Source organism: Sinohyriopsis cumingii, chromosome 6, assembly GCF_028554795.1.
Source record: "Sinohyriopsis cumingii isolate HCF-2022 chromosome 6, ASM2855479v2, whole genome shotgun sequence".
NCBI lineage: Eukaryota > Metazoa > Mollusca > Bivalvia > Unionida > Unionidae > Sinohyriopsis > Sinohyriopsis cumingii.
This window is the reverse complement of record NC_142966.1, coordinates 103,857,668-103,870,881: the sequence shown is the minus strand read 5'-3', so window position 1 is coordinate 103,870,881 and position 13,214 is coordinate 103,857,668. Positions and strand designations below refer to the sequence as shown.

Here is a 13,214-nt window from a genome sequence, read left to right as displayed (position 1 = left end):
TAGATGATGATCATAGAGCTCTCGATGCAAATTTAAAGGAATTTAAAAAATTAATCAGATTACAATCAAACAAAATTCAGTGTGAAATAATACGTGGAGTAATCTCAGAGACCTCAATGAGTGATTTTTTAAATTTATGGAAACCCACCGATTTGATAGTAGCAAGCAGAAAAATAATCAGAGACGCTTTACAACAGCAGTTATTTCAACTACATAAAGAAAAATATTCAGAATTACCCGTACCGTTGTGTTATTGACCATCAGATACACGAAAACAAAATGTTAATGTTGATATTCCAGGACAGACTGAAAAACAGAATCTCGTATTAAATGATATTGTCGCCGTTGATATCAGCGTAATCGAAGATGTATTACGCGCTGACAAATCTCCATGGGTGTTGGGATACGCTATGACGATCCACTTGTCTCAGGGATTAACTATTTCTGACACACGAGTCTGGATTGTAGACGATCGTATCGAGTGGTCAAATTTAGTTTATTTAGCGGTATCGAGGGTCAGAAAAATATCTCAATTACGTAGAATCATAATTCCTGAAATCGTTGATAAATTTAACATCATCGATGATGATATAATAAGAAAAAAATTAATCGGATACAAACAATCTGATAAAAAAAATAAACGTGACTTTGATCTTGATGTTGAATTTATTATTGAGTTCAAACAGCAGCAGAATAATCATTGTACAAGTTGCAATTGTATAATGTTATGGCGGTATTCGAGTAATGATTCAAGACAATTTACCGTAGATAGAAAAGATAATAGTCGCGGTCATACACGAGAAAATACCATGTTGACCTGTCTTGAGTGTAATCGACGTAGAGGCGCCAGCGCCTTGGGTGCTAGTTAAGTGATCGCGGTGGTAGTTGTGTATCCGTGTATGAGGAGCAGCCGAATCTAATCTGTAGATTGCAGGTCTACCTGAGGATCTTGTCACGGTGGATATTTTGTGTGCGGTAACACTCCAAATAGGATCAGTCGCTCTTTTTTTACCACCTTCAAGTTCACCAGGTTCATATAAATATCTGACTGTAACATCACCCAATATTTTTTGTTTTTCAACATCTTTTCTTTGTGTTAGTATATTTTTTTTGTGACTGCGCTAATGGGTTTCATGTTGGTTGTTCGTGTAATCTCATTATTTAATGCAGCTATCACGTTTGGTAATCTTGCAACCCATTCGCGAGATCTTTTATCCTGAATAAATTTCCTCGCATATTGATATCCAAATAACCGCTCAGCGAGTGTTCGATTAAATCGCTCAACAATTGCCTGATCACGGTGAATTGCAGTATGACCTCGTCGTATTTTGGTATTATGTTGTTTCATCAACGATGATACTGGACCAAGAAATTCCTTACCAGGATCAACCTGTAATAATTGTGGCCATCGCAGACCACCTCGTTGATAAATTCGTTCAAACGCATCGGCTGCTTCAGATGATGTTTTCGTTGATAGAGGTTCTGCTTCTTTATATCTACTTGCAACATCAACTACGGTTAACGCGTACTTGTACGTTTTTCTACGTACAGTATCATGCGGTAAAAACAGAATATCTGCTTGATGAACTTCATTAGGAACACTAACATCGAAATAAGCGTACTGAATTCGTTTCGGTGGTGGCAGGTAAATTTGCCATATTGCTTGTTTGGATAACCACGCTTTAGCAGTAGAATGTTTAACCGCTGCTGCATCAGCAAGTTTACCAATTGCTGCTTTGCCTCTCCAGTATCCTCTTGGTGAATAATAAATCGATTCCATTTATATATTACCAGCCCCAAGCGCTAATTTACTTTTCATCGCGGATCTTACTAACCAATTAGCTAATGATTCTCTAATATTTTTATTTTTTATGGAATCAAGCGCGTGAATTAATTTCACATCTGCAATATGCCTATCTTGTAGATTTTTACTTTTATACGCAACATCATGAGCGTGACAAGCTCGATCAATAGCGTTTACTGGTTCCTCGCCTGGCTTTGGTTGATCTTGATTATCGAGCCTGATATCAAGTCTGGTACCAGGACCGCAATAATTATATCCTGGTAGATGTTTTTCTCCGCTGTATTTAGCCCATGGAGTACCTGGAAACTTTGACATCAAATTAGCAATATCACCACCTCGCCTATTAGGTAAAAACGAATAATTTCTTCCTACCGCACACAGAACATTTTCCACCATACGCTATTTTTTTATTTTTTGTTGTAACCGTAGCTAAATCAGTAGTTGGAGTTTTAAATCTACAGCGTAAGCAATATAAATTCATGATATAATATATATGGATATAATTGATTTCTCAGCAACAAGAAAACGAGAGCCAGTTAAACACCACCCTGCGTTACCAAATTCCATCAGAATGATTATCATAGGACCATCTGGATCGGGTAAGACGCAGTTATTACTTAATTTAATAATGAGATGGTTGAAATGGGATAAATTGTATTTAGTAGCACCATCCGCTGATGATCAACGATGTTATGATGTACTTAAAGATTTCAATGAAAACGCGCGATTACTGGACGAGGGTAATGATGTTATAGAGTTTATAACCGATATTGATGAAGCACCGTCCGTGGATGTTTTAGACGGATTTATTAATAATTTAGTTGTATACGACGATGTGATGCTAGATAAACAAGCAAATCAGCTAGAATATTTTCTCGCGGTAGACATAAAAATACAGATGTGATCTATGTTACTCAACGATATACACAAATACCAAAAGTGATCAGGGACAACTGCAATATTTTAGTTGTGTTTAATGGCGTAGACACACACACGCTGCGAAATATTCATCAAACTTGGTGTGGTGGTGACATGGATATAATTAAATTCAGAAATTTCTTCTCACGAGCGCAAGCTACTCCGCATGGATTTATAACAATAAATTTACATGATCCAAGAACAAGATATCGTGTAGGTCTTGATAAAATCTTTTAATTAATAGCAGCAGTGAGGGCGCCTACCAACGTTGGTCGTCCAGTAATTAAACAAAAAAATAAATAAACACGTAGAGTACTTTATTTTTCAGCTACCTTTTCGAACTAAGGTTTTATTGATGGGGTTGGTTTCAACAAAAAAATAAAACATCTCAAGGAAACGTTTATTTGTGAAAATCTGGACCTTTCTACGAGATGATTTTTATTTTGTTTGTTTTATTTGTTTGTCGGAATTCTATGGTCTGTTCGCCCTCTCTGCTGCTGTTCACATGGGAGTAATTTAAAAGTGACCACAGATCACAGTGATCATATGGGATTACTTAACAAGTGATAACAGAATAAATGGCGACAACGTGAGAGTCTTTCCAAATTATGATGTGTGTGTGTGTGTGTGTGTGTGTGTGTGTGTGTGAAAGAGAGAGAGAGAGAGAGAGAGAGAGAGAGAGAGAGATTTGGATTTTTAACGTAGCTTTAACGATTTTTCAGTCATATCCAAATTATGATGTGTGTGTGTGTGTGTGTATGATTTGGATTTTTAACGTAGCTTTAACGATTTTTCAGTCATATCCAAATTATGATATAGTATCTGTCAACATTTATTTCAGAAAATATTTTCAGTTTGAACATGGGAATAGTTTGAAGTGATCACAGAGTAGTTGTCTATAATCAATCAGAAAAAAGTGAAAAGCTTTATGGTGAGTGCAATTTGCAAGTGATCGATGCATGTAATAATCAGTTCAAATTCAGTTTCCTTCTTATCTTTAATCTGAACAGATTTGAACACGTATACATTACATGGTGTGTATAACATCATCACCTTTTGGCAGAAGTGTAAAAACAAACTTGAACGTGTGTAACTTTAAACGTGTGCAAATTTAGTACTTAAAATAGACGTTGGTATGTTTCTTATCTGCAGTGGAACAGTTTTTTTTTAAATGATATAAAATTTGTAGAGAATCAGAAGTCTTCATTTAATTATTTCTCATTTCTTCATAACCAGCTGTCTAACTGTACTCTGTAGTCTGTCTCTCTCTATGCCTCTCTATCTCTGTCTGTCTCTGTCTGTCTGTCTGTCTCTGTCTCTGCCTCTGTCTGTCTGTCTCTTTCTCTCTCTCCATATATATATATATATGTATATATATGTATGTATATATATGTATGTATATATATATATATATATATATATATATATATATATATATATATATATATATATATGTGTGTGTGTGTGTGTGTGTGTGTGTGTGCGTGTGTGTGTGTGTGTGTGTATATGCATGCGAACGCATATACAAATATTCATACACGTATGACTTTTAAGTAATTGTGCATCAATTAAGCCACATAAGGAACACTGTGATTTAGTTTCTCCTCTGAAATTACGATATGTTCATTTTGCCCGATAAGTCAGTGCATGACTGAACAGTTCTAGTAGAATTTTACGCAAGGACAGAGCCACTATTTGTTTCTGTATGTGTGAGAGCTATTCAACATCTTTCTGGAGAGAATTATGGCAGACGTGCTTGATAAACATACAGTTACATTCATCATCGGAGGCAGAACAATCACCAATTTACGTTTTGCTGATGACATTGATGGACTAGCAGGAATTAGCTAGCTTAGTAGAGAGCCTTGACTAAACCTCTGCAGCATATGCCGTGGAAATTAGTGCAGAGAAGACCAAAATGATGACCAACAACATAAAATGCATCAGCACTGACATCAGGGTCCAAGGCACAAAGCTTGAAACAGTCCGCAGCTTCAAGTATTTTGGGGCAACTGTAGCAGATGAAGGATCGAAGCATGAACTACTCTCCACGATTGCATAGACAACAGCAGCACTGACAAAACGGAATCCCATCTGGAAGGACAAGAACATCGCACACAGCCCAAAGATCAAACTGATGCACTCACTGGTGATCTCCATATTTCTCTACGCCTGAGAATCATGGACCATAAACAGCAGACATGGAGAAAAGGATACAGACTACAGAGATGAGATGTTTCTGAAAGATCCTCGGCGTCACACACAAAGACCAATGAAGAAATACGGCAAAGGATAAGACAAGCCATTGGGCTTCACGATGACCTCCTGATCATAGCGATTAAACGGAACCTGCAGTGATATGGGCATGTCTCATGATGATCAGGACTTGCCAAGACAATCGTACAAGGCACTGTACAAGGAAGAAGAGAGGCAGGCATAGAAAGAGGTGGGAAGATAACATAAGAGAGTGGACAGGCCTGACACTCAGCGACTCACTAAGAAAGACGGACAATCTAGAGCAATATAGTAAGCTGGTTGTTATGTCTTGTGCGGTGCCCCAACGGTCTTCCAGACTACGGGACTGATGATGATGATGATGATGATGTGTGACAGGAACAGGTTGTTGCATTGTTGCATGATATTAGCTAGAATAAAACCAAATAACGTAAAATAATCTTCATGCTACAGCTCGGCTGTCTGAACGATGTTTCATATTTATGGATTAAAGCCAGTGTTGAATTAATGAATCTCATTACATGTGTTTCCTTCCTGGAATTGCAACATGCAACATAAATGATACATTCCGAGGACACCTTTTCCTCTATCAATATTTTACATTTAAATAAAAAGTGGTTGACGATGTACCGCAAATAGCCATTTCCATGCCTAATGCTAAATATGGTTTAAGCTCACGAAGAGCTGTACAAGTTACAGACAGAAGGCAATTCTCATGATAATCGGCAAGCTTGAAGTCAGGGATCTTTATTAAGTCAGACTTTACTCGAATAAAAAGTGTTACTTATACCTGACTTATGTATTATTTATATTATTGTAAATGCACTTATAATTAGAAAATGCATTTTATACAATTCGCACATGGTCTGATATGTACACTATATGTAAATATTATGCAGTCGAACATTATATGCGTCTTGCAGAGTAAATCTATTTTGATCGCGATATGACAACAGCTTTTTCTGTTGCTATGACAGTTTAGGGTTGATATCGTATAAATACATTTCGTAACAGGAAGAAGGAAATACGTATTTAAATCAACCTATAACCAATGTTTAATCACTAATATTTGTTTTTACTTTAATCGAGATTAAAATAGTTTGACCAAGTGTATTTTATGAGAAACCTCCATTTCAGAAGTTCATCGATGTATTTTTTCTTAATAGATTTAGTTCGCGAGTTTTAATTGTCAATTACCTTACTCCACGGACCCGAAATGAGTACAAAATAAAATGTAAAACATAAAATTTATGTCGGGTGATTTTGTTATGCCTGATTATAACTTTTACAACATGAAGGTGGTCCCTAATTATACATGATTTATGTGCATTATGTTCCAAAACTAACATATGCTTGATTTCATTCTTCAGATATGTTTGAGAAAAGTACAACATCTAGTTGGTGATACAAAACAAATTAGCTTGTATATTTAAAATGGAAGTGAAGGAACATACTTAATTCATAGAGTAGATTAAACCCTTATAGAAAACCTACGGAACACTAAGTTCAATTCTTCTTAAAGGTCTAAGAAACCAATGAATAGGTTAGATTAGGCAGGATTTCTAATCTGTCAGGGAAAGCGGAGATTATGTCCATAACGTTAATGGGTTTAATGTGCACACACACACACACACACACACACACACACACACACACACACACATCTATATATATATAGAGAGAGAGAGAGAGAGAGATAGAGAGAGACAGAGACAGAGACACAGAGTACTGTTTGACAGTTGGTTATGAAGAAATGAGAAATAATGAAATGTAGAAGTCTGATTATGTACAAATTGTAGAGAATTCTGATAGATAAATCTTTGCTATACTTTTCATTAAGTTGCAGAGCATAATTGTTCACAATATTAATACATAACTAAATTTGTTTTTTTTTATTTATTTATATGCTGAAACAAAAATGTTTACATATAGAAATGCCCATAACAGGTCAGACGCATGTCAAAACCTGACAGAACAGATTCATTTGTATTGAAAATATTCATGAGAAAATTTAGATGAATATTTTGCTTCGTTGTCCAGTCGCTTCCAAATTGTTTTCCAATAGTAGTAGAATTATAAACCTGAAAAAGACAGTAATATATATATATATATATATATATATATATATATATATATATATATATATATATATATATATATATATATATATATATATATATTCATTTGTTTATATAACTATATAAGATTGTTGACAGAGACAAACATATCGAGACAGATTTTTTTCTTTCATTTGTTGATTTTATATCATTTAGAAAACTTTTCGAATGCAGATAAAACACATTCCAACGTTAATTTTAAGCACTAAATTGTAACAGAATAGTTGCGAAATATCTCTAAGCATACGTATACTTAGGGAAAATGAGAAACAGGTCCAATGTCTCGTCCCAAGAAGCAAATATATTGCCAGCCCAGTCCTCTTAAATTAAATAAATACATATATGATGCATATTAGAAAAGGTTAACAAAAAAAATAATGAACTAAAAGTCAGAGGATATCAAAGCTAACAAGACCAATTTGTTGTGTCAGAGCGAGCCAAGAAGAAGGGGAAAGGGAACCAAATAATACACACCCTAGACAAGGATTGAACAGGCGAAGAAAGAATCGCCTCCAGTAAGCAGATAAAACTAACCACTAAGGGTTTTATACCAGTTTGAAGCAATAGACCTGTCAGACCTTCTGCATAAGCCAATCAGAAATCGTCTTCCATAACACGAAGGGATTACGAATGAAAATAAATAAGATTTCTAATATGGCAAAAGGATGCTATTATCAACCTAGTGCAGCAGTTTTCGAAACTTTACGACGCCATTGCAAAAATGTATAAATGCGAAACAAGCTAAAGAGGAATGTGTAATTGTTACTGTAGGGTTTGCGAGTGTGTCCAGTTTACATTGTGTAGGCAAGTTACATTACACTAGATAACCGGGTCATTCCCGCTACGCAGTACCAAATCGTACATCACACGCACCTTGCAGCGAAGGTATATACATAGACCTTCAAGTGATGGCACATCGGCATACACACTGTTAAATTAAATTAAAAGAATATTTGAAACTAATCTGCAATCTAACAATGTATATAGTGACAATCCAAGGAGAAAGACGCAGCAAAACCCCCCACCACCGCCAAATAAGTTCGTTGAAACTATTAAACTATGTTTGATCGTAATTAACCCTAAAGCTTGTAAATTATTTACTGCTATTATAAAAATGTAACCGGCTTTATCGAAGCATGTGTTAGTTATTACTAAAATATAACTTATAAAAGAAAACACAGTACTTTAATATGAAATCAGTACGAAAATGACATGCAAAGAGCCACGTTGAAAGCAGGTTTGCTTTAACTCTTTTTCAAAGCTCTTTCTTCTGCCTTTTAAGTCGGCAGTATAAACCGTCAGTTTAGATATGGGATAAATGTGTCTGTTTAAAATTCAGTCTTACTACCAACATGATTAGTAAGAACTTATATGAGTATTTTGTTCTTGGCTACTTTGTAAGACGTACAATTCTTTTTTATTCATTCGTCGAGTTAGAGTCGGTATTTCGACCTATATGCATAAAATGTGACCTAACCTGCTTCGCATGCAGGTCAGCCATGCGCGGATGAAATATTCCTAATCATCGATCAACAAATTGTGCAGGGTCAATTAGTGCAATTTGTCATATTAATGTGGCACAAAATTCCGTCCTAAGTAATATTCTTGTAAATGGTATTCGAAGGAAGATTTATTTGAAATGAATTATGTTATTCTATCTCACCAGACTGTTTACATCTTAGTGCAATAATACCCCTTAACAAAGCTTGGACTGTAGTCGCCACGCAGAACCCGGCGAAATAAAATAAAATAAAATAAAATAAAACAAAAACAAAGCAAACAAATAAAACAAGAATGCTGAAAATTATCTACAGGTAAAAGGAAACCTATCCTGGTTCGAAAGAAAATTCCAGACCCTCCCAGCCTAACATCCCTCTAAAAAATCTAATAGTCGGTCTCTGAAAGTTTCATTATTATCTATGTATGGTTTTGCATTGCCTGCCGTAAGAAACGTGAAACTGTTAGCTACAATAAATGTTAAATATTTCATCTCATACTTACACAATTTTACTTTCTTCCATTGTTGTTGAATAAATTGGTAATAATAGGCAGGATTACGATGAGGATTATCACTGTAACGAAAAGTCAGTTGAAATGATTATGAGGATTATCACTGTAACGAAAAGTCAATTGAAATGATTATAATGGAATTTTCAGTTAGAATTTCCAATTTGAAAAGCTTGTCATCGTGTTTATTAAAAAAGAAAATATAGTCTGTCTCTGTTAATCTCCCAATACGTTTTCCGATATTTTCTAGTCAAATATCACAATTAGATGTTTACATGTATAACTAGTCTGACGTAATAATCTATATAGTCCTTTGATCTGATAATAAGCCCAGGCTGAATGATAAGCCATAGTTATAAATGTTGAGTGCTGTCTGCTAAAGAGATATTCTGCTGATAATAAAACACACATCCTACTTTTAATATATTTATTACTCTGGCCTCATGGTTTTATCAACCATAGGCAATTAGCATGATTCTTTGTTGAGCAACATATACTTGGAGAAAATCTCCTTTTAATAAACATAACAACACGAAAAATACCGACATAAATACATTGTATTTCAATGTAAAACGTTGATGAAAGTATTGACTTATCGGTTTTACCTTTTTCCTAGAGGTCACATTTATATATATATATATATATATATATATATATATATATATATATATATATATATATATATATATATATATATATATGGACCTGCAATCAAATGCATACTTACAGGGAAATATGAACGAGAGGATGCCACCGAATCCGCCACCGCCAAATTGACCACCTCCAAATCCTCCTCCATATCCACCGCCAAATCCGCCGCCGTAACCCCCGTACCCACCAATACCTTTGCCACCATATCCACCATATCCACCAATAAATCCTGGGTATACACCTCCATAGTTGTATCCACAGGTAAGACCAATAAGGCTTATAATGACTAGGGCAACTAGAACCATTAGCTTGGCCATATCTTCAAGCAAGATAAAATAACATTTTAAGAAAGCTCATACATAATGAGTCAATAATTTTCAATATGAATCACATTTCATGAGAAGAATTTAAAGAATGTAAGAAATATGTGTAAATTTATTGATCCAATTATGATTGTATTTCATAAACAAAGAAGGCTCATGACCTGTATTTCAATGCTTGTTACATATATATTTTAGTATACGCACTTATTAAGCATGTGCGTGTTCTGATATGATGAAACGAATAATATATGTGAAATTATGCCAATATATTTGATCCAAAATATGCCTACATGATTTTACTAATAATATAAATTGTACAAATATTTCATCCGGATATGTACGAGTGGAATTTAAAAACGTTCCGAATTATGTGTGTGCAGAAAATCAATCAGACTTTATTTCTTCTTTAAGAAGAGTTCATCTGCAAGTCTACAGGACAGAAAAAGAGAAATTTAACCATTTACAATGATGATTTGGAAACGCATTCCAGAAAGTCAATGATACTTTTTAAAACTAATACAGATGAGGAAGGAACAAACGAAATACCAAAAATTAGCAAATACTTCCGAGCTCGCAACATAGCATATAAAAGCCATGCATAAATCTAAGAGATAGAAAATAAGAAAAAATGACGAAAGTGAAAACAGTTACTATAACAGTACGGGTCCATTAATGATAAAGATGTTTGCTTTAAAAATTGTGTATTGGAAGTTACAAACGTTTGGTCGGATCTAATCTGGGAATTTCTACTTCTGACGAATGTATGGTCCTCAGGCTAAGAAGTGTACTCGTTGTGTAAGGACGAGAAAATGGAATGAACAGATCTGAAAATCATGAGGTTGTGTATTGTCCTGTCCACTTCCAAAGTCAGTTTTTAAGGGTTTTAATAACTGCGACTCGTCATTCCTTTGTATTAAGCTATATTTGAGGTTCATGTCAAAACATACCAAACTCGTACCAGTCAAAGTCGCTGGCAATTTGTCTTGTTAACACACATGATGTGACCACATGCTGAAGGAGGTCTCAATATTGCTGACCACATTTTTGGCAGTGAGTAACATCATGAGCTGGCTGTAATACTCATGGTTAATTTGCGTTCCTAATTATTCTTGGTAATGTAGCACAAAGTTTAAACGAGAATCAGTGCTTCGGGTGTATTGAGAAATCATGCTATCTATTGAATTATTAATAATATAAATAATTTCCAATCTAAATCCAGTATCTCCCTAAATTGTCATTTTCAAATCAACCACTCTCCCGCTCATTGATCGCATACACAATGCTTTCACAGAACAAGGGCCAGCTTCCATGGATAAGTGACTAAATTTAAAACGACGAAACCTCCCCAGAATTGAAGAACGTTATTTTGGTTTTCTATCGGCGGTTATCGATTTATTGACAGGTTCATCGAATCGAAATAGCTATAACAAGATCTTCAGAGCATTTAAAAAACCACTCGTGCAATATTTGTAGTTTGTTAAATACATTTCATTATTCTGATATATCATTCGTGACCAGAAACAAGATCAAGCCATATTCTCTTCATTTCAGAGAAAATTTACATATCCTAACGGAGTTTAGTTTATTGCTCAAATGCGAATTAGATAAAACCAAACATCAGCTACATTGTATATACTTTCCTCATTAAGGACCCTTTTCAGCAATGATAGAAGTATGGAAGAATATGACCAGAACCGAGCCAATAGGTTTCGTGTCCTTCAAAACTTTAACGATATCCAAGACGGCGCTGGCGGTTTTCTTTATTAATTGGTTTTATGGGCCTTTGCTTGTAATTTTATTTTGTAATTTCATTTTACTGATCACGCGTAAGATACATCTATGTTAATCGAACATGCTCATTGTAATTATTAGGTTTAAACAGGCAGTTTTTTAAAAAAAGTATTATTAAAGATTGAATACATTTAGTGATGCGTAACCGACACCGATCCGCATTTTATGACAGACGAAGTTTAATATATGACTTTTTACGTACGTAGATATTTGTTTCCTTATTGTCAGCTTTTCTGAACTGAGGAACTAGACAAGGAATCAAATATCTTTTGCATATTTTTAGATAGGTATCTCTCTCCTTTTTCCTAATTGTATCGTAAATGCTTACCTGACTCTTGTGTGTGCAGATCGATATCTCTTTGCTTACTTCCTCCCACAAAATTCGTTATCACGTTATTGCCTCTGCCGGTAGATACCTTCGTCTTTTATATACGGCTCGATGAGGCATGGACCGGCACACCTATGAATGCGGACGAACAAGATTAAAATCAGCGATTGGTCGGAAAGTTGAATAAAATATTCGTTTCCGTGTAGCTTTAAATTTTAAAAAGGCAATGAAAAGTACTCAAACGATATTGTTGATGTTATTCTGTATGGTATTCAGAAACTCTTGCACTTTTGTGACCTGATGATTAATCATTCGAATGGTGTGATAGAGTTAAATCGTAAGGGAAGTATGTACGTCATTTCCTCGACATAGTCAGTATATAAGATATGAGTGTATCCCTATTCAAGCAAAGCAAATCGCTAGCAAAAAGAAATATGCTAACTGTTTTCATTTGATTACAATATTGTGTGCGAGGAAATAAAATATTCCGATGCCTCGTAAATCTATGTTTTGGGCGGGAAATAAATAACGAGCTTACTACTAAACACACACACACACACACACACACACACACACGATAAATAAAATGAGTTTAACTTTTTCTCAGTAGATTCTGAAACAAATGCGAATGTCAGTGTTTTATATGAAAGGAAGCGATATAAAAGCTTTTTTGTTGTTGTTGTGGGGTTTAACGTCATTTTTCAGCACACTATAGGCTATGCATGGCGGCCAGTATTAATATAAAAGCACTGAGCGAGATAATGTTTAATCCACATGGATCAACAAAACATTCATGTATACAGCTGTAGCTGATTATCAAATATGATTTTATTGATAAAATTATCGCTTTTTTAGGGCGAGCAAACACAGACAGTGTCATTAAGATTAATCCAACTTCATACAAGACGGACCGGTTATCACGGAATCGTATTAAATGCCCTGGATGGGTTTTCTAATGTTCTTTTTCCTTTGAATTTGTTCAGCTCTATACATGAAGAACGTCGTGGCTGAGGGTGGTACAGTCAAGTCAGGCATTTACA

General features: G+C 34.9%; 1 protein-coding gene across 1 annotated transcript; it reads right to left on the bottom strand.

Annotated features, from left to right (window-relative positions):
* Positions 1-6,838: 6,838 nt before the first annotated feature.
* LOC149797605 (uncharacterized) lies at positions 6,839-12,282 on the bottom strand. Its single transcript, XM_089960442.1, has 4 exons — positions 12,175-12,282; positions 9,809-10,051; positions 9,076-9,146; positions 6,839-7,038 (listed from the first exon to the last, which is right to left on the bottom strand). The coding sequence occupies exons 2-3, from the start codon at positions 10,047-10,049 to the stop codon at positions 9,082-9,084; spliced, it is 306 nt and encodes a 101-aa protein (XP_089816568.1). The 5' UTR covers positions 10,050-10,051; positions 12,175-12,282; the 3' UTR covers positions 6,839-7,038; positions 9,076-9,081.
* Positions 12,283-13,214: the final 932 nt, after the last annotated feature.